The sequence below is a fragment of the Phyllostomus hastatus genome, unplaced genomic scaffold (genome assembly GCF_019186645.2).
Source record: "Phyllostomus hastatus isolate PE091 unplaced genomic scaffold, TTU_PhHast_1.1 phas_scaffold_55, whole genome shotgun sequence".
Taxonomy (NCBI): domain Eukaryota; kingdom Metazoa; phylum Chordata; class Mammalia; order Chiroptera; family Phyllostomidae; genus Phyllostomus; species Phyllostomus hastatus.
The window spans coordinates 2,255,596-2,278,272 of NW_025334035.1; the positions used below are offsets into that span (position 1 = coordinate 2,255,596).

The following is a 22,677-nucleotide window of genomic DNA, read 5'->3' on the forward strand; positions in this document are numbered from 1 at the left end:
TTAGAGATTGGTGAAAAAGAAAGGAGTTATTTATTCAAATTATACAGACTAAAAGTAATGACTTAATGTCTTTGTCAAAATCCCAAAGTCCCTTGAAACACCCACAAACACACACAGTCCTCCCTTCCCCCCTTTGCCCAGTCTGGGGTACCGTATCTCAGGAAAAGAAAGAAGTCCATGGCTCAGGCAGCTCCCGGTTCTTCCCAGTAATCCGTGCTCAGTTGGTAGTGTTACAGAACAGAACAGGGGGGGCCTGGGACAATATACTATTATTGAAAGAAGGCCCCGGGTCCGTTATGTCCGCCACCCTAGGAAAAACGTCTCTCAATGCCAGAGATTCGTGAAAAGGAAAGGAAATGTTTATTTAATGCTATACAAACTTAAAGTAGTGACCTAATGTCTTTATCAAAAATCCCAAAGTCCCTTAAAACACCCACAAACAGACACAGTCCTTCCTTCCTTCCCCCTTTGCCCAGTCCAGAGTACCGTATCTCAGGAAAGGAAATAGAAGTCCATGGCTCAGGCAGTCCTCTGGTTCTCCCCAGTTAATACTCCATCTCGACTGGGAGACCTCCCTGGGTTCCCGGCACCCTCAGCTGAGTCGCCAGGATCTCTGCTAAAACCAGGTGGTGGTTCCCCTTGTAAAGCTGCGGGGGTCCCCGCTCTGTCCAGGCCTCGTGGTTTTCCCTCTCAGGGCTGCGGGAGTCTCCACTTTGCTAAAGACGCATGGTTCTCTCTTTCTCAGGGATGCGCATGGCTCTCCTTCCTAAAGCAGCATGGTTCTCCCTCCTTCAGGGTTACAGGAGTCTTCACTCTGCTAAAGCTGTGTGGCTCTCTCTCCAATGGCCGTGATCCTCTCTGCACCTCCACAGCCACATGGTTCTCTCCCTCTAATGGCCGCCAAGTCTGGGTTTTAAATCCCCGCGGCCAATCTTCCTCTGCAGCCTCATTTCCGGCTCCTCCCACACTTGGCTTCACTTGCCAGAATTCATATCCTTCCAGCTTTACTGGGCTGCCATCATGAGTCCGGGCGGGTGTGGCCCCGTGTCCTGGAGACAATCTTCTCCGAGCTCCCACGCAGGTGCTGTACCTTGGGGATCTGCCCCCAGTCATATCTTGGTGGGGAAGTTACTTCCATTCCCCTGGCTCAGGGCATGGCCACAGCTATTTAACATATCTAAAAGACCAGCCAAAGGCTATAGATATGTTAAATGACCATGCCAGAGGGTAGCTGCAAGGCTGTTGCTATGCAAAACAGCTCTCAATGGCCCTGCTCCATTTGTCCCTTCCCCCAACCCACACCCTGGGTGGGGGGGATGAGACATCTTAAAATCTCCTGGACACCTTAAGTTCTGGACCCCATTTCAAATGCCCATTTGGGGTCCCCCCTCTTGGCTGCACCCTGTAACAGTAGGCCTTCCTCGGTCCCCAGCACCAATCAGCTGTGCTGCTGGGATCTCCAGCTAAAGCTGCATGGTGGTTCTCTGCTGAAGCTGCGTGGTGATTCTTCTCATGGCTGCGGGGGAGGGGGATCCCCCAACTCTGGCCAAAGCCATGTGGTTCTCCTCACTGCCATAGCCGCATGTTTCCCCTCCTTACATGGCTGCAAGAGACTCCACTCAGCCAAAACCACATGGTTCTCTCTCCAATGGCTACCGAGTCTTGGTTTAAATATCCTTCCAGCTTTACTGGGCTGCCATCCATGAGTCTGTGCAGGGGTGGCCCCATGTCATGGAGCCAATCATCTCCAAGCTCTCACGCAGGTGCTGTAACTAGGGGGAGTTGCCTCCCAGTTACATCTAGGAGTGGGGGGAGTTCCTTCTATCCCCCTGGCTCAGAGCAGGGCCACAGCTATTTAACATACCCATGCAACAAGTTAAAGGTTATAGATATGTTAAATGACCATGCCTGAGGTTAGCTGCAAAGGTTAGTTGCTATGCAAAACAGCTCTGAATGGCCCTGTTCCATGTGTCCCTTCCCCTAATTCACACCTGTGGTGGAGGGTGAGGACATCCTATATATCTTTCTAATATTTCCTGGACACCTTGAGTTCTGAACCCCATTACAAATCCTTCTTTTGGGGACCCTCTGGCTGCACTCTCCTGCAGAACAAGGAGGGAGAATCCCCAAGTGAAATCACTTGGTGGCTGCTTGGGATTGTCTGAATCCAAACCCCCAGGGCCTCTCAGCCCAGGAACCCAATGGGACTCCCCGTCAAATATCCAGACATACCAGAGAGTCCCAAAGTCTGTCCTGGAACAGAGTCACCAAAATATGTATTTGGCATTAAGGCTGCCTGTCACTGCCAAACTCAATAATCAATGACAGCAATTGAATCTTTTCTGGGTGTTTATTCAGATGGCTGGTGATCTGAGAAGATGGTGGGTTCATACCCTAACAGACCATCTTGTCTTTTCTTTCCAGGCCAGACCTTTTATGAGAGTGGGGGGGTGGAGGGGATGAACAAGGTGCAGTGAAGGCTTTGAGATTCAGAAGCTGCAACATTTCTGTCCTGGGCAGTTAGCTATTCCCGGTGGAGGGTGGTCTGTCTCTCCCTGGAACACAAAGGCCTGGATGCCTCCATTGTTTCCAGGCAGTAATCTCTAGCAGTGTCCCAGGAGGTAGGCTGTTTTCCCAGGAGCCAGGCCTGGCCTTATCTGTAGTTTCTGAAACAAAAGCTTTAATATACACATTACTTGCTAGACTTATAACTTTTTACCTTAAGCTAAAACTTTCCAAGTCTTGAGTCCCCTATCAACCTGAAAACTGTGGTGGGGAGCAGTCCTGAGGGACTGGGCCCTTAAACCCGTGGGGCCTGCACTGACTGTGAGTAGTGTCAGAGTGAAACTGAGCCGTAGGACACCCAGCTGGTATCCAGAGCTGGGGTCAGCATTAGTCAGCATTAGGAGGAAATAAAACAATATCACACCCCTCCTCCAGGCCTCACCCCCCCCCCCCACGGGGTCTCAGGGCCCTTCATGGAGGGCTCAGATCCCGCAGCTCAGCCCACCTCCTAGGGCAGCACTTCTCACTCCTGGCAGGTCTGGCTGTTGAATGTCCTCCAGTGTGCTTGCTGGTCGTTAAAACAATAACATTATATAACAATTTTAAAGGTTACTAATATCTTTTGCTTAATTGGAGCCTCTTGGACAACCTATTATATCCCATTGAATAAGTGTAAAATCTGAGGCTCAGAGAATTGAATCAGGCACTCAGAGAGTCTGTGCCCAGTGAGTGATGAGCTGAAGCTCCTTCTCCCGGGGTTTCTCCAGACCAGGTCAGCTCAAGGCATCCCCTGAAACTGCTGCATACAGGGAATCAGTTAGATGGTGTCCCTCCTCCATCTGGAGTACACAGCTCTGCTGATTCTACAAAACAAGCAGAAAGCTCCCCAGAGGCCTGGTTTTGCAATGAGGCAGGGGCTGTTCCTCTTTCGGGTGGATGTTTACTACTTGAGTGCTCAGCAGCCCCAAGCAGATGGCCCCTGGACAGAACACAACCTGCAGTGAGGCAGGAATGCACTGGGCCTCAGGAGCCCAGAAAACTGAAAGGCTGGGAAAGCTGCTCCCTGACCCACTGTGGTGCCCCAATAAGCAGCTGCCCTGTGAGATTTAGGGGGCCCACCCATCCTGAGACTGTGCCTGACCACATACCCAGCTTCCTGAAGATCCTCAGCCCTGGCTCTGTGGGCAGGCTCTGGGTGATGGACATGCAGGATGCTCATAAGGGAGCACCCTCATGATACGGGTAAAGATATGGGTCCCTCCACATTGCTGGGCCTGCACCCAGCACAGCAGCCCAACTGAACTTCTGCCCCTGGCCTGACTGCAAGGTGGCCAGTCTACAATTCTGGTTCTAAGTTTCTGCTTTGCCTGGGGCTCTGCTGGCCCCTCCCCTCGCGTGGCCACACCCCTGTGTGGTTTCCTCTGTAATGCCTTTGTTCATTACTGAGAATGTTCTTCCTGCTTGCTATCCCAAGCAGAAGAGAAGTCTAAAGAGACCTGAGTGTGAAGATCAGGGCTACATTCTGCTCTCTGAAACCTACTCTGTGTTTGCCCTTCCCCCCACCCCACCTCCTGTCAGCATCTCAGCACAAGGCTGCTTCCAGGAATCCAGGTCCTGGAGAGAGAAGACTGAGGAGCACAGAACAGTAAGTGTCCTGAACATCCCATCCCCCATCCCTCCCCTGCACTCTCCTGATGCCCCAGCCCTGAACCAGCTGCTCAGTAACCTGACCCCTCCCAGTGTCCCCAGCCCCTCTGTACTCTTCCTTCCAGTGCCTTTCCCTGCCTTCCTTCCCTTCACCTCCCTTCCCCCAATGCCATCCACTGGCATGTGCCCTGGGGCTTACCAAGTGGGTTGTGAATGCTGAACAGCAGTTTACCAGGTGATGATAACAACCCATGTGGAAATCTTGCACTGGGAGATGGTTGGGACCAAAGATGAGCGCTATTCTCTGTGTGTCTGATGCCCCTCACTACACCCCCTCCCCAGAGATCAGTCCTAATACCCTCAGAGCCAGGACTGAGAAGTCCAGGTGGGCAGACAAGGCCCTTCTTGCAAAGCAGGTCATGGAAGCAGAGATGGCAGATAGTGTCCAGCAGCAGCTGGCCCAAAACTTGGAGTTATTGACGAAGAAGCAGCTGAAGGAGTTCCAGCGGTTGCTACATGACCAGGATCTCTGCAAGCAGTCTCCTGGTGTGACCACAACCCAACCAGAGAAGGTGGATAGCATGGAGGTGGCCTCACTCCTAGTGGCTCAATATGGGGAGCAGCAGGCCTGGGACCTGGCCCTGCAGACCTGGGAGCAGATGGGCCTGAGTGAGCTGTGTGCCCGAGTCCCGAAAGAGGCAGCCTTGGAGTCAGGTGAGTAGACAAAGTGCCCCCTGCCTGCTGTCCATCTCCTGCCCATATCACTGACCCCCTGCCAGACCTTCCCCTGTTCCTTGTTAGAGAGAGACATCCAGGCTCAGCCTAGACTGGAACTAAGAGGCTTTCTGTGAAAGGAGGGCCTTGCTGGACCTCACTTATGCCAAGGGCATCCCCAGAAACCCTTGTGGTCACTACAGCACCTGAGAAGGACAGCTCAGAGGGACAGAGGGACCAGAGGGACCTGAGGCTGACACTCAGAAGGTACCTGCAGGAAGCATGTGGGTTTCACACTCACCACTCAAAAGGGAACTTGCCTGGCCTTGGACTATAAGCACAAAAGGGACTTAGTGACAAACAGGTTCTGGTCGCACCACCACAGTGGGCAAGTCACTTCTCTGCTCTGCACCTTTCTCCCGATCTGTAAAGTGAACCAGTAAGAGTCTGCCTCCTGAGGAGCACAGAACAGTGGGTGTATGTATACATATATTCATATATACCTATATGTATGCATATGTTCATGTGTATATATATCTGTGTACATATATACCTGGGCTGTAGGAGGGTCAAAAAGAGAATCCATGTTAGACTTCTAGCACAGAGTCTCATTCCTAGTTAGTGCCCTGTAACTTGTTCTGCTGCTACTGTTGCTGCCACTGCAGATGTTACTATTAGCAGCTGTGGGTGGCAGAGGCTTTAGCCTCCTGTGGGGGGAGCTGAGGCACAGAGAGGAGTCGTGAGTTACATGGGGAGGGACAGGCAGAGTCGGCACACAGATGCAAACGTCCTGGAGCCAGGTCAGGACCTGTGCCCAGCAGTGTCAGGATGTCCTTCTGCTTGAGGGGCTGGGGCAGGCTGCAGTGGGTGCACTGGTCCCTCCTGACCTCTCTCAGTAATCAGAGTCTCTGCTTCCTGGTGCTTCCTGATCCAGGAACCCCAGTGTCAGTGCCTTGGCTCCTGCCCACTGTGCTAGGCAGTGTCAACCTTCTTACTCACTTCCCACAGCCCACCTCCCCCATCCCTCTACTCCCACTTCCAAACAGACCTTTCGTACAGGGTTTCCCTTCACCATGGTGCTGGAACACTTTTACCCTGAGTCCTGGGGCCCCTCCAGGACTTAGAAAGAACTTGAAACTCTTGCGTGACATATGGACAAAGCTGGAAAGAGAGGCTTGCTGAGTTGGCATGAGAGGCCCAGGTGGGGCTACATGGCAGCCAGTGGGTGTGCACCCAAGTGAAGCTGTAGCTGCAGGAGGACCTGGGCCAAGAAGCTGCATAAGGAGGATGGGGTGTTGGGGCCAGGAGGCCTAAAAATGGTCTTTCAGGTGCATTCCAGTGTTGAGATCACACACCCTCTGATTTGAACAGACAGTGGACTGAGACCCATGCAGGCCAGGCAGTGAAACTGACCCAGCCAGGTGCCATGTGTAACAGGGTCCTGGCTGGGACACAGCTCGGGTACTGGTCTCAGTGACTCTGAAGTTCTGTGGGCTCAGGGTGGTAGAAAGTTCCAAGGAGGATTCTGTTTTCCAGGTGAACCCCAAGTGGAGGGCAGGCTAATTCTTCAGCCCAAGCCCATTCCCTCTCCTGACCTCTGTCATTTCAGCCTTCCTCACACTGAGTCACCAGGCTGAAATCTCAGCCACACCCTGGCCTCTTTCTCTTTTCATCCAGCACCCAAATCCACACTCACACAGCTCTTGGAAACAGAGCCAGGGCTGGGACCTAGAACCAGCGATCTCTCCCTCCAGTCTGCTGCTGCTTTGGGAAGGACCCCACCCCAGTTTCCGTGTGCCCTTCCCTCTTCCCCTTCCTCCTGTGCCCACTCTCACTCCTGCTGCTCCCAAGCCCTGGAGCTGATGGTCATGGGCTCAGGCTCACTGTCTGATACAATTACAGCTAATCCTGCTCTCTTTCAGTTTCCTATTGCATTGAATATTTTCCCATCTCTTTCCTTTAGTCTATTTGTGTCCTTAAAGCTGAAGTGAGTCTCTTGGAGGCAGCATGTAGTCAGGTCTTCGGGCTTTATTGTTGGTTTGTTTTCATTTTTTTATCCATTCATCCACTTTATGTCTTGTGATTGGATAATTTATCCTTTTACATTTAAAATAAGTATTGATAGGGAAAGACTTATCAATGTATTTGTAGCTATTATGTACTTCCTTTTCCCTCCTTCCTGTCTTGCTCTTTTACTGTGTGACTTGATGATTTTCAACAGTGGTAGCTGTGATTCCTTTCTCTTTCTCTCTTGTGTATCTGCTACATGGTTTTGCTTTTTGTCCACCATGAGACTGACATTAAATATACTTACTACAGTCTGTGTTAACCTAATGGAAACTTAATTTCAATCATATATGAAAATTCTACACTTTCACTCTCTCCATATTTTATGATTTTGATGTCATATTTACATCTTTTATATTGTGAATCTATTATAAAATTATTTTAAATAGGCTTATTTTTAATACTTTGTCCTTTTCTTCTTCTTGGAGTTTCATTCTTTAAATTTATTATTTCAACGTAATTAAAAATGTAGTGGTAGAAAAGGAAACCACACGAGTAACAAATTTGTTGAACTCCTCCCTTCAGGCGCTGAGCAGTCAGTAAATGCTGAAGTCTAGGCATCTCCATCATTGAGTTAGAGTTTTCTCAAAAATAAATGTACACACAGTCTTGTCATAATAATACTTATCCAATGTTCATACAGCTGAGTTTGCAAGTGTAGGAGGTCTCCAGACCATTGCTTCAGCTGTAGGAATGTCCCGTCTCAAGACTGTGTATTTAAGCTATAAAGAAGTTCAACAGTAAAGAAAAAATAATGCAATTTCTTCATAAACATTTTGTGTCTTTTACTACCAATCACATATTCTTCTGTGAACTCTGAAAAACCTCCCCTAACAGTAAATTTATACATATGTTTATGCATATATATACATGTATACGTATGTGTATACAACACACATGTATACATACATTCATATATACCTATATGTATGCATATGTTCATGTGTATATATATATATCTACATATGTATGTATATAGTGTATGTGTGCTTGTGTAAGTAAAGCATTGTAGCTACCCTTCCCCAAAGATAAAGTATTTTCCTTAATCATCACTATTAGTGTCAAAAATGAATACAGATACATATTACATTGAGATTTAAACACATAATAGTGAAATATAAACAAGCCAAGGAGTTACTGAACAGCAAATGGGGTCCTGATGCTGCTGCCGATAGACAAATTCCAGAACCACTGGTTTAGTGAAAAAGAAAGGAGTCTTTTATTCAAAAGCTACATAATTTTGGAGGAATGGCAGACCACTGTGTCAGATCCCTTAGAACACCCAAAGAAAAATAACTCTGCCACCTTCTGCCAAGCCAGACCAACCCTGGGATGCACTTGGAGTTCCTTCTCTCATTTAAAATATTGTCCTTTGGAAAACACAGGCAGCCACTGCATGATCATCCACGTGGAACCCCAAGGAAGAGAAAGAAGGCCCTTTCCTCCTCTGCCCTTCCTCCTTTTATATCTTTTGGCCTGTACTTCCACTCATTCTGGAAGTATCCAGCTTCCCAGCCAATCCCATCCTAGATTCACAGGTCAGCACCTCAACTTGTCATGTCTCTGGAAGGGAATAAGAGGGCTTTTTTCTCTGTCATCGTGCTCACCAGCCTGCAGTGTCTCCGCCTGAGTGTAGGGAGATCTCTCATGCACCCAGCTAGCTTGTTTACTCTTACCTCAAGCAACTCCCTCTATGGTCCCTCCATTCTCCTTCCCAGTGATTTGATCAGATACCGCTGTATTAATTTCCCACTTTAACACGTCTGACCTTTGTCATCTTACAAAGGCAAATGTGCAAATGTCTCATTCTTCTGGAGCTACTTTCTTTTTTTTTTAATATATTTTATTGATTATGCTATTACAGTTGTCCCGTTTTCCACCTTTCACTCCCCTCCACCCTGTACACCCTCTCCCACCCATATCCCCCCCTTTAGTCATGTCCATGTGTCATACTTATAAGTTCTTTAGCTTCTACATTTCCAGAGAATGTCCAGAGAACAACAACAAAAAATTGTGATCACAAATGAAGGGAAGACTTTCCACAAGGGAGGAGGATCTGGTAAAGTCCAGGTCAGCTGGTTGTCCCCGTGAAGCAGCATTCATGATGTCCAAAGAACAGCACTGCTGGACAGGTTAGAGGCACATTCAGAACCATAAGAAAGGGAGCAACAAATATTACAATATGCCAGATTGAGAAAGAAGTGGCTTCCTTGGTAAAAGGTGTGCAAGGCATTTCACACCTGTCTGAAGCTCTTTTGTCTACTATACTTAAATCAGGCTGAGGAGAATATTCTAAGATTTCCCCTTCTGGAGAATAGTTGGTGTTTTCTGTCTGAACCATTAGGGAAGGAAAGGAAAGTAGCTTTAAGCAAAGCTGATAGACCAAGCCGTACTTCACCAACTCAGCCATACAGTCCAGCCATTTAATTGAGTTTTATTTCAGGAGGTGGAGACACAGATGGGCTTCTTCACTGGGGTCTATACTTTGTAAACAAGCTCCCAGGTAATGAGGTCATAGGCATATACTCCATGAAAATAAAAGGAAGAACTCAAAGTTTAATTTATACAACAAATTGTAAACCTGTGACTGCTATTGCAACATTGTCTTTTGAAAAGATGACCAGTCATAATGCCTTTGCAGGAGTGATATTAAACAGTGACCATTTGACATATTCTTCTTGCCTATAAACTGAACAACTGGCACCCTCATCAGGTGCTGAAGTGACATCTGTATGCAGAAAGCAGTTCAGCTTCCATTTAAATTAATACTTTGAGGACAGTTAGCTGCACAAGTCCAATACCCTCAACTGAGCACTATGAATCTCCTTAAAACATGATATTTCTCCTTAAGACCACACTTACTGTCACCAAAGACACTGCCAGTTTTTAGTTTTTCCTTATTTGCATAAATGCAACAAGAACAGCAGTTTATCACATAGGCTCTTTGAATCTGCTTTGCTGTAACTTACACAAGGAACCCTCAGATTGAGCTTTAGTAAATCCTGCAGGGCACAGAAGCCAAGCTGTACACCTGCCATCTGGCTTTGACTGCAGTTCCTATGTTCTTCAAGTCCTTGAGGTTCCAAATGTGTCTTAGGGTTCCTTCTTTGCTATATTTCAGGAGAGCCACCTTTGTTCACTACCTGGAAAGACTGGCATTAACTACATGACCAAACAAGTTACCAGACCATTTCTTCAGAGGGCCTTCATTAGCTTAAAAAGTCAGTCTCATTTCCCCAAGGCTTTCTGGTAACAAGCAGAGTCCAGGCATGCCTCCTTCAGGCTTAACATTCCAGTCAAAGTCTTAGTTATTAAAACCACCATTCAAACTGATCTTATTGGTTTTATGCAAAGAAATTTTATGCCATCACTCACTCATGAAGAATGTGAAAATCTGGAGGGATCAGGTAGGGAAAGAAATACAAAGCAAAAAGGAAAATTCTTGTCCTTCCAATATCCACCAAATTTGCATCTCCATGCCTAATGCCTTCTATTACTAAAACCATAAAATTTTATTCAAATTTAATGTGAAGTTTTAACTCTTAGATACCTCTATTTTCTTTCAAAGCAGCTAAAGGAGAGACTGGGAATCTTATCTCATACCAACAGGTATGCCAACCAGCACGAACAACCTTTACTGGGTCCAACTGGCACAAAGGATCCAGTGGTGGAGACATCCTCTCAGTAACTGCTTAACCAGTCCACGTCAGAGACACTCTCTCACCTGCCAGTGCACCAACCAGAACCATGGCTCAAAGCCCCATATGTTAGAGATGGAGCGTTCCAGGTGCACACAAAAGAGCAAAGTTGAAACCAAGTCCTAAATAGATAAGAAAGCAAGCATAGAATAACTGTAACTAAGACCTGAAATTTTTTTCCATTCAGAACTTTCACAACCTTTTATATACCTTTACAACTTTCAATACACCTTCTATACTAATTTAGAAATAACCATTTTAGCCTAACTCATTTTCAATCCTAGCCCTTTTAGTGAAGGAAAGGACCATACTCAGATTCTGTATCAGACAGGTCAAAATCTTTAGGTTTGCAAACACATCCTAAATCTTGTTATGTAAAATAATATAAGATGAAATAATGTAAAAGGAACATTGTCACTTTGTGTTGCGGGCTACTCTCCTTTTCCAAAAAAGAAATTTTAAATCTCCTTCCAGAGTTCAGGTCCAGCTTCCCCTTCAGCATCAGCCACAGCAGCAGGGTCTAAGTCCTCCTCAGTTGGTGCCCCTTTATCCATGTGTGGTGATGCTGAATCCAAGGCTTGGATTCCCTGTGAGTTTTAGGGAAAAGAGCGCTGTCAGCAAGTAGTCATAGGAATCAGTCCATTGCTCAGCTGGCTCCTGCTCAGGCCCTTGAGTCTTCCAGCTCTTAAGTAAGATTCAGTCTCTAGGCCAGAGTTGTGTGAGGACTCATCAGACTGATAGATGGACCTACAATGAGCAAACTTGTACAAAATGGTTAACCTTTGCCCTAAATGTCACACATATTGCATAATTTTTAATCATGTTCCATATTTAAAGTGGGCATCCCTAAAACAGGAATGTGGAAGGGTGTCCCATAAATTCTTACAAAAGGGTCTAATTTAAGCCCACTTCTGGGTGCTACCCTAATTTGGAGCAAGGGAATAGGGAGTGCCTGGTCCCATTCAAATTCATTTTCTGATGTATTTTCACCAGGGATTTCTTTATTGTGTGGTTCATGTTCTCATTCTTTCCCATACATGAGGTTTCCAACATGCATGTTATTTCAATTGAATGTATAATGCCTTTCCAATCTTCTGGCAGAATGGTCCATTGTCACTTAGAATTCTGTGACAAAGTCCAGACCTAGGAATTATTTGTTAACTAAAAGTCTGGCTACCTCACTGACCTTTTCCATTCCAGGGGGTTATGCCTCTACCCATCCAGAAAAAGTATCCACCAAAAGTAATAAAAATTTGAAATTCCCCCAGTTTTAGACATTGTGTAAGTCTTCTAGCCAGTCTTTAAATGGCCATAACCCTGCATATTGTACTTCCTTTTCTGCTGGGGCCAGCTCTGTCATAGGTTTGTTCTGGGTGCATACCTGATGGTCTTGAGTGATCATCTGAATGGCCTTTGCAAATGAGGGCCCTTCAAATGTGGCCTAATGAGGTCCATCAAATCATCCCTTCATGTAGGTGTTTAGAAATGAGATACACCAGAGCTTCAGAGAGAAAGATTATACCTTGAGTGTGGATCTTCCATACAGAATTAGGGTCACTGTTAGAGTATCCCCATTAACGGGCTTATTCCTCATCTTGTTCTGTATACAGGGTTTAAATTTTGACAAGTTCAAATAGGGGGTCAAAACTCCTAAGTGTAGTGGTCCTCCAGCTGCTTGTCTCACTGCTTTATCAGCAGTTGGGTTTCCCTGACTCATTTAGGAACCATCCATTCTGTGTCCTTGGCAGTGTATTAAAACAATCTGGTTCAGTAGGTTCACTGCCTCTAGCTATTGTAAAATCTCTTTTGCATGTGTGACATCCTTGTTTTCTGACATTAATAGCCCTCTCTCTTTCCATATTGCACCATGGGCATGGATACCATGAAGGTATATTTGGAGTTGGTGCAGATGTTAACCTTCTTTCCCTGAGACATTACTAAGGCCCTGGTGAGAGCTACCAGTTCAGCCTTTTGTGTTGAGTTTACCAGCGCAAGGGCCTCGGCTTCTATTACCTTGTCTCTGGTGACTACTGCACACCTAGCTCATGATCCACCACCTTCCATGAGGCTGCTCCTGTCTGTGGATAGCTCCCACTCTGGTGCTGTCAGTGGCTGACCCAATAGTTCTGACCTGCTGGACTAGACTTGGTTAATGATTTCTCAGCTGTCATGCTGGAGGGCTGAGTCTCCCTCTGAGTCCAGGATCAGGGTGGCCAGGTACAAGGTTGTGGTAGTCTGTAAGGTTTGAGTTGTCTAACAGAATGACCCGATATTTTCCTATACACCCTGCCAACAGCCAATGCCCTCCTTTCTGTTCCAATAGAGTTAGGACCTGGTGTGATATGTATACCATAGTAGGCTGCCCCAAAGTGAACATCTCAACTTCCTGTAAGATGCCACATGTACCTGCCACTGCCTAAAAGCATGGTGGCCATCCCTTTGTCATGTGATCCATTTTCGTTCAGAGATACGCTATGGGTTGGGGGATGTTTCCCAGAGTCTGGATTAGTAACCTCAGTCCAGCCCTCTGCCTTTCATGAATGTATCATTTGAATGGTTTATTCATTAGGCAATCCTACTGTAGGAATTGAAACTAACTTTTCTTCAAGGTGTCAAATGCTACCTGACAATTTCTTGATCATTCAAAAGTTTCAGACTTCAGTCATTTTAAGGAATTATACAGTGGTTTTGCTATAATCCAAAGTCTGGAATTCAAATTCAGCAGAATGCTGTAATCCTTAAGAACCCATGAAGCTGCCTCTCATTCTCTGGGATTTTTATTGGAGCAATTGCTTGTTTTCTATCCATCATCAAGGTCTTAGTACACTGTTTCAGTTGAAACCCAGCTATGCCACCTCTTGTTTCTAAATCTGGGTCTTGTGAGGGGATAGTTTATATCCTGTTTTTGCCAAATGACTCAGGACTGTGATGGTATTAAGCAAATGGTACTCACAGGTATCGGTAGTTATCAGTTAAGTCATCTATGCATTGTAAAAGAACTCCTGATTTCAATAAAAAATCCCATAAGTCTTTTGCTAATTCTTCCTAAAACATACTCATAGAGTTTTTAAATCCCTGTGGCAACATGGCCCAACAGTTTGCTGCATGGCTCTAGTTTCTGGGTTCTGCCATTCCAAGGCAAATAATAGTTGAACCTGTTCATCCATTGGGATGCAGAGAAAGTCATTCTTCAAGTTGAAAACTGAAAACAATAGGCCATCCCCAGTCACCAATGGTCAATAGAGTATAAAGGTTGGGCACCATAGGATGAGTGTCCTGAACAATATCATTTATGGCTCTAAGATCATGTGCAAATCAGTACTCATTAATAGTGTGGCTCTTTAGCAAAATGGGAGTGTTAATGGGACTGGTGTGACTGAGTAAGCCCTGATATTAAAAATTTTGTAATATAGGCTGAATCCCCTCTAAAGCTTCCTTCTTAAGGGGATATTATTTCTTTCATGGGATCATTGCCCCTTCTTTTACATTAATTTTTATGGGTGGAAGTTAACCATTTTACCTGGAGTTCCATCAGCCCAAACAGTTTGATCAACCTGCTCATACACCTTGGGAGAGAAGAATCACAAAGGGTGCACGCAGCCTGGTGGCACATCATGCCCAAAGTACCACTCTCTGACTGTGAAGTGCCGCCTGCCCCTTCCTCAGGTAGCTGATCTATGGCACATACGACAGGGACAGGGTGGCCCATCAGTGACAACCACCACCAGTGTTGGTAGTCATGGTCAACCGGCCCCCAAGTGTCTTTTGCACTTCCATCACTCCGGGTCATTTTGGGGCTTCTCAATTAATTCCAAGTCTTTCCCTTCTGGAACGTGAGCTTTTCAGTGACTGAACTGAAAGTATACAGTTTCTGGACCACATGCAGGACATAGGTGCATGGCCATTATTCAGGTGAGCTTGCAGCAGGCTAGGAAGCTGGGGAATTCGGAGACCAGCTCTTTCACCATCTAGGATGTAATTGGAGGGAGAACAGCTCAACTGCCTGTTGTAGCCACCATGCCAGCAGCCACTGCTGCACTCCTCCATGACAATGACATGTGATTCCATCACCAGGGACAGTAGGTCTACCTTCACAGACATGTAAGCAGACTTGACAAAGTCCACAAATTTGAAGTCAGAGGTGCAGTTGGCATGCTCTTATTGTCAGGGTACTCAATGCTGGGTGTCAGGGACATGTTCCAACACTGGTCTTCCTCTTGGTCTTGCTGAGGCCTTATGTTTCCTTTGGATGCTTCATGAGGGAGCCCTTCTTTGGACTGATCTGCCTATCAACATAATATGAAGGCACATAGACTGTCCTTCTGGCCACATTCCTCACCCACATCCTGGAGTCATTCAGAGGACACATGTGCCAGTTCCTGATGTCATGTTTCAGGTGGGAAATTCAGTCCCATCTGGCTATAACAACAACTTCTGTAATCTTTCATGGGGGCCTTCTTTCATGGTGCTCAGTTAGGAGAGATGTCTGTCAAAACAGAACTACTCAAAAGGAGAATTTTATAGCTGGTTACACCTCTGAAGTTATAAACCTGTAGTTGGCTCGCTCAGGAACTGATTCCCTGGAGGCACCATTAAGAGAGAGAAGTGAAATGGGGAAGGGGAAACCAATGAAACCTGCATTACAGAGCACATTCCCCTGTGACTGAAGTTTGATGCCCTGTGGGTCCTCAGGAGACAGTGTAGAGCACACCTCAGAGTGCTGTCTCCTGGGGGATAAGGAACTGCCATCTGTCACTGGTTGAGTGCCCCTCCTGGAGCATTCACTCCCCTGGGGTTCTTGCCTGCCACACTCATGCTTAATACAGACACCGCAGACAGGAAACCACCAGTGCTTGTAGAAGAATATCCATGGCATGTGCTTCAGTGGAAGGTGCAGAGGGGTACTGTCAGGACCAATAGTATCTGCTACACCATCCATTAGCCGCTTCACCCCACCATGACCAATTACAACTTAAGAATGAAAAAACCAATGCTCAGTAGATTAACAGTTCAGGTCATGGAATTCACGAGAGTGGAGAGTTGGGTCTCTTTCATTCACTCTTTATCTCCAGCTTCTACATCAGGGCTGGCACTATAAGACCTTGATTAATCTTTGCACAATGAAGGAACATCACATAGCAACAATGACTTGGTCGAGTCAAGACCTGGGCTGGGATCTCCTCCAAAAAGACCCATGTTTCCCCAACTGACCTGGTAAGAATGTAACATTACCAGCAGTTAGCACAGGGTATACCATGTGGGTGCAAAAAACAGTTGTTGAATGATTAAATGGTGAAACAAATCAAGAAATGTATTCCATACCTTTATGTTCCATCTTTCCTTTCCTTACTCAGGAATCACAGAAAAATACTCTAAAGAAAGTGGAGAGATGCCCTGCCACACACAGTCATGGAAAAATGAGGATTTCCAACAAAAATTCACACAGCTGCTACTTCTACACAGATCTAAACCCAGAGGCAATGATTTTCCACTCTGGATGAGGAAACATGAAGTTACAGATGGTCAAAAACATTTGATTGAGGTTGGAGATTTATTTGGCCCAGGCCCAGGTACCCAAGGAGAGCCTCTCACAGTTGTACTGCATGGGGTTGCTGGAATTGGAAAGTCAACCCTGGCGAGGCAGGTGAGGAGAGCCTGGGAGGAAGGCAGACTGTACAGGGACCGCTTCCAGCATGTCTTCTACTTCAACTGCAGAGACCTGGCCCAGTCCAGGACACTGAGTCTCCCTGAGCTCATCTCCAAAGACTGGGCTGGCCCTGCAGCTCCCATTGGACAGATCCTGTCTCAGCCAGAACAGCTGCTCCTCATTCTTGATAACTTGGATGAACCAAAATGGGACTTGAAGCAGCACAGTTCTGAGTTCTGTCTGCACTGGAGCCAGCAGCAGCAGGTGCACACACTGCTGAGCAGTTTGCTGGAGAAAATCTTACTTCCTGGGGCTTCCCTGCTCATCACAGCTCGGATCACAGCTCTTGGGAAGCTCACTCCTTCTTTAAAGCAGCCACGCTGGGTGGAGGTCCTGGGATTCTCTGAGTCAGCCAGAAGGGACTATTTCTGCACATACTTCACAGATGAAAGCCAAGCAGTTAGAGCCTTCAACTCAGTTGAATCAAACCCAGCACTCTTGACCATGTGTGTCATGCCCTTGGTGTCCTGGCTGGTCTGCACTTGCCTGAAGCAGCAGATGGATCAGGGGCAAGAACTCACACTGCCCTGCCAGACGACCACTGCTCTCTGTCTGCACTACTTTTTCCACATCCTCCAAGTTCAGTCCCTCGGGACTAAGCTGAGGCAATTCTGCTCTCTGGCTGCTAAGGGCACCAGGCAAGGAAAGACCCTGTTCAGCCCTGAGGACCTCAGAGAACATGGGTTACATGAGGACATCACCTCCACCCTCTTAAAGATGGGTGTTTTTCAGAAGCACTCCACCTATCTAAGCTACAGCTTCATGCACCTGTGTTTCCAGGAGTTCTTTGCAGCAATGTCCTGTGCTTTAGGGGATGAGTTAATAAGCCTCAGAAATATGATGGAGTTGATAGAAGAATATGCGATGGTTCAGGTGTTTGGGGAACCAATCACATGTTTTTTATTTGGCCTTTTGAGTGAGCAGGGGATGAGAGAGATGGAGAGCATCTTCAAATGCCAGCTGTCTCGGGGAAGTCATCACAAGCTGCTACAATTGGCCAAGAAAGAGATCAACCACGAACAGCAGAGCCTACAACCATATTGTTGGCACTTGCTCCACTCTTTTTATGAGTTTCAGGATGCAAATTTTTTGACAGAAGGAATATCTGATTTCTTTGAAAGAAGTACATGTGTCCAAACTGACATGGAGCTCCTGGTGTTCACTTTCTTCATTAAATTCAGCCGGACCGTGAAGACACTGCAACTGAATGTGGGTGGACCTCACAGAGAAGCACAATGGCCTTCAGATGTCATTCTGTGAGTCCTCCCCCTTTCTTTCCCCCAGCTACTTTGTTGTTGCCTCTGTCTTGAGTCCTGGAGGAACTCCCACTAAGCCTGGCCTCAGTAACTAAAGGACTGAGGTCACCATGGAGTTCTTTCGACCCATTGTGACCCCCATTCTCTTTCCACCTAGGATTCTGTGCAACAGTGTCTAACCATGTAGCCTTCCCTACAAGCTTCTAAGTGGCCTGCTGTAGCCCTGTCTTGTAGTGCTGCTTCTCCTCCTGTCTCTCTCATTATGGCCACCTTCACCCCGTGTGCACGTCCACCCCCAGACTCACATCAGCTCCCATCCACTCAGCACCCCTGCCTCTGTTTCTTCTCTGACATGCTACCTTCCAGGCACTGCTCACTGACTGCTTCATGAACACCTTTCATACCTATTGACATGAGCTTGGCCCTGAGATCTCTCCCATCACCTCAGAATGTGTGTGTGTCTGAAAAGTTGTCTATTTCCCTGAAAAATGAATTTTCTTGTATGTGTCAAGGATGCACAATTGTCTCAGGAATCTCCTTCTGAACATGACCTGTTAGCTTTCTCTAACATCCCTCTAATCCCTGCAACACTGTTAACTTCCATGTCTAGGTTCTGCAACTCAGTGGTATACTGATCCTTTAGTTCTTTGAAGTACTTATCTTTCTTGTAGATAATTCACTCCATAAATGAGTATTATACACTTATTTTACACCAGACCTTAAATATCAAAGATTAATAAAGCACATATCTGTCTCAAGGAACTAGAGCCTGGGAGAGAAGTCAGACATCTGTCCAGTAACCAAAATAGAGTAAAAATTCTGTGATAAGAGAGGCACCAAAGAGGCAGTTGGTAGCCCAAAGAGGGGAGGGATTCCATGAGTGTCCCACAAAACAACAGAGATGCCAAGGAGGAAATGTAGGACTTCTGTGTTTTACACTCAGATTTATAATTTTTTTCTAATATAAAACTCATGTACATTGTAGAAAAATGAGGACATATAAATAAGCAACAAGGTCAAAATTAACTATCAACCATAAATCCATCACTCAGAGGTGACCATCAATCAAAATGGAGATATAGGGACTTCAGATCAAGATGGAGGTATAAGTAAACATGGCTCACCTGCTTACACAACCACATCAAAATTATAACTAAATATAGAACAACCATCACTAGGAACCATCAGAAATTGAGTTGAATGGAAGACCAACATCTATGGAAACACAGAACCACATCCATCCAGATTGGTTGGAGGACCAGAGACAAGACATGGCATTGACTGGCCCCACACTCACATGTCATGAATAAAATTTTGGGAGAGATATTGGGAGCAAGGGTCCTAGTTTCATGTCAGAGCCCCCAGCACAAGGTTCCAGTGCCAAGAAGATAATTTCCCCTAACTTCTGGCTGCAAAACCATCAGGGACCGAGTCAGTGAAAGAAACTGCTGGAGTCCAAAGCAGTTCCTCTTAAAGGGCCCACACACAGACCTGCTCAGACTCACTCCTAAAGAGCCACAACACCAGAGAGGCAGCTTGAAGAGCACCAGTGGCATATGGGGCAGGGGGACAAATATCTGGCATCAAGATGAGACTTGGGGGCCAGCTTTCTCTGAGACAGTGAGTCAGGCACAGACCATATTGCTTTATTTAACTTTCGCCCTTAACAGAACCACAGAGCCAGCAGATCAGTGCCATATATGATACTCCATCAACCTGCCTAACACTGTTTGCCAGCTGTGGAGATCCTCTGAGGCTCCACCACACCAATTTGTAGACCCACTCAAGCTGTTTTCAGTGGCTGTTCTATATGAATGGCTACTTTTAGCTAATGCTTCACAACTTCCTCAATTAACTCAAACAAGCAACAGCCGACCTCAGCTAGTTCCCAGTCCTCATACCTCTTGCTAAGTGTCCCCAGGACTCACACTAGCAGCAGCCAGCCTAGGTCCACAGCTTGGCTTCATCTGCAATTTCCAAGCTCAGCAAAAGTAGCAGTCATCTGTAGATTGTTTTGTAGCTCATGCAGGGTGGCGCCAGGCAGAACACTGGTGGGAGCAGACGTTGGCCTGCACCACCCAGGAAACATCAAAACCTACACACTGAGTAAACAACTACCAATCAATTGGAGCACCACCACCCTGCCCCTACACAGCTGATACTCCACAAAGGGCAGATTTTGGTGGTCAGTGGTCCTAGCCAGCATTTGCAGTTGACTGGCCTGGGTAAATTCCTCCAGTTGATTGGTCAAGAGCAATCAAGACTCAGCTACAAGAGGATGATGTACTCAGCCAACACAAATGGCACACCTCATGTATGCAGCTTGGGTGATAGGGGTCGCTGTGCAACTGAACTCTACAGGACACCTATTACATTAGGCCACTCTAACAAGACAAGGAGTCACAGAAGCTATACCTAATACATAGAAACAAACACAGGAAGACTGCCAAAATGAGAAAATAAAAAAAATGGTCAAAATGAAAGAACAGATCAAAACTCCAGAAAAATACTAAACAAAATGGAAATAAGTAACCTATCAGATGCAGACTTCAAAACACTGGTTATAAGAACGCTCACGGAACTTAGTGAGGACCTCAACAGCATAAAGCAGATCCCATCAGAACCAAAGATACACTAATTGTAACAAAGAACAATTTACAGGGAAACAGTAGAGTGGATGAAGCCAGAATCACATAACTGATTTAGAACATAAGGAAGAAAAAAAAAACAACCAATTAGAGCAAGATGAAAAAAGGAATTAAAAAAAGAAAGAGAATGGAAGAAGCCTCTAGGATAACTTCAATCATTCCAACATTCCCAGCACAAGGGTGCCTGAAGGACAAGAGAAAGATGAAGAAATTGGATATCTATTTGAAAAAACAATGAAGGAAATCTTCCCTAATTTTGTGAAGGAAATAGACATACAAGTCCAGGAAACACAGAGTCTCAATTATGATGGATGCAAAGTAGCCCACTCCAAGACACATCATAATTAACATGCTAAGTGTTCATGATAAAGAGTGTCTTAAAAGCAGCAAGAGAAAAGCAGTTAGTTACCTACAGGAGAGTTCCCATAAGACTGTCAGCTAATTCTGAAAAGAAACTTTGCAAGGGGAAAGGGAAAATGGTAGAGTGGATAGAAGTCACACTGACCTCCCAGTGCCAATCTGGAATTACAACACAATTGTGGAGAAACCACCTGGAACAAACAACTGAGCAATAACCAGACAGAAGCCACGTGACTTTGGACAGACAGAAGAACCAGCTTCAGCACAACCTGTCTTGTAAGGAGTGTGGTAGAGACTCGAGAGGGCTGGCTGGGCAGCCACAGGTGGCAGCGCCAGAAGGATAATTAAGTGGCCAGTTGGATTCCTTGTGAGAAGAATGGGGTCTAAACCCTAAGCTAGGATTCCCAGCCTATAGCACCTGAGCCCCCAAAAGTACACACACAACAATGAGCAGCAAAAAAACAGCAAGGTTGCAGAGACAGATGGCTGGAGATACAAGAGCCATTTAAAGGGCCAATGCTCAAATTTTCATTTGTAGCCATTTACCCTGGGCTCTGTCAAAGGTAGGGGTAGAATGGGCTGGTGACACCTGAGGAAAGACCAAGGACTAAAGCCTTGGCGAGAGAACTGAGAGTGTACAGTCAAGGATCCTGGTGCTGAGTCATCCCCCAGAGAGCAGCACCTCTCATGCTCAGGCAGACCACTCCCCTCCAAGTGGCAGCAGCCTGAGGGGAAACAAGGTCTCTTCCCTGGCTCTGTGGTGCTTAAGCCTGATTGCTAAGTGCAGAGTGACTAGATGAACAACTGAAGGAAAGAACCAGGGACACTAGATCCCTGCCAAAGGCAGGGCAGAATAGTCTAGAGAGACTTCAGGAGAGTCTGGTGATGGAGGCCTTGGGCAGAGAACTGAGAGAATAGCTCCAGGATCCTGGTTCTGAGCAAACCTCCATATGCAGCAACCATCCTGGTCAGGCAGACCACTTCCCTCTGATCAGCAGCATCCTGAGAAGAAAAAATAGCCCCCACTGCTGAGATTTGGCCACACCCTATGGCACTTAAACCTGACTGCTGAGTGCAGACTGACCAGATTAACAATCAAAGGAGACAGCCAGGGTCAGCAGATCCCTGGATGTATTGAACAAGCTGGCTAAGGTCAGACAGGGTTAACATCTGACATCACCAGAGGCAGATCCAGACAGAAAAGAAAACAGTGGTAAATACAAAGGGGCTACAAGAAAGCCACTGTGGTCTTCATGATTTGCCATAGATTGTTTCCTGCATAGATTTTTAACATTCATTTCTTGTCTAGCAAGTTTGTACATATTAAGTCACTAGATTTTATACTGAAGTGTACTTCAATTCACATATGTTGCCCCTCCCTCCTCTTAGCCCATTTTACCTTCTTCTTTCCTCGCATTGTTTTCATTTCATATTTTGTTTTCTCTCTAGCTACACCTTGTTTCCATTCCACATTCTTACTGTTTCTCTCCCATCCAGATACACAAAACCAATTTTCTTGTCAAGGGTCATCTCATATCTTTTTTCCCTGCTCTTAAAATACCCACATTCTCTCTCCACCTTTAACAATCTTTGCTAGTTGATTGTGGGTAAGGTAGTTGTTGTTGCATTGTTTTTCAGTTGTATCTCTACAACTTAACTATTTCTGCATTTCAAATACCAAATTTTACTGGTTCTCTCTCCTACTCTTTTTTTCATCTCAAATTTTAATTTTGCCATCTTAGCCTATTCTTTTTCTTTTTATCTTCCTTCTATTTCCCTTTTATCTTGTCCTTTTATTTTTTTATGCTCCTTTTTTTCTCTTTCCCTACATCCCAAATTTTAATTTTTTCCTCTCTTAGCCTGGTTTTTGTTCCTCATTCTTAGTATTCTCTCTCCTTCTGTCATTTCAAAATCATTTCCCACTCCTCTAAACATCTCTTAGACTTTTCTTTGTTTCTTCTTCCCTCTTATTCCCATACCATCTATACTAATTTTAGCTCATTTGTTGTTGATAGTACTGTGATGGAGCTTTCTCTCCAGTTTGGCTCCTATATTTTTATTATTTACTATTTCCC

The 22,677-nt window shown here is 45.8% G+C and overlaps 1 protein-coding gene across 4 annotated transcripts in view; it reads left to right on the plus strand.

Annotated features, from left to right (window-relative positions):
* Positions 1–3,979: 3,979 nt before the first annotated feature.
* LOC123809204 (NACHT, LRR and PYD domains-containing protein 1-like) overlaps positions 3,980–22,677 on the plus strand; it is a 61,025-nt gene continuing 42,327 nt past the window's right edge. For all 4 annotated transcript variants that reach the window (XR_006783975.1, XM_045824126.1, XM_045824124.1 and 1 more), the window contains exons 1-3: positions 3,980–4,150; positions 4,569–4,866; positions 15,986–17,594. Coding sequence is in view for 3 of the 4 variants with exons in the window: in XM_045824126.1 (XP_045680082.1) it covers positions 4,572–4,866; positions 15,986–17,594 (1,904 nt within the window). In the remaining variant the exon portion in view is untranslated. The remainder of the gene's footprint in view (positions 4,151–4,568; positions 4,867–15,985; positions 17,595–22,677) is intronic.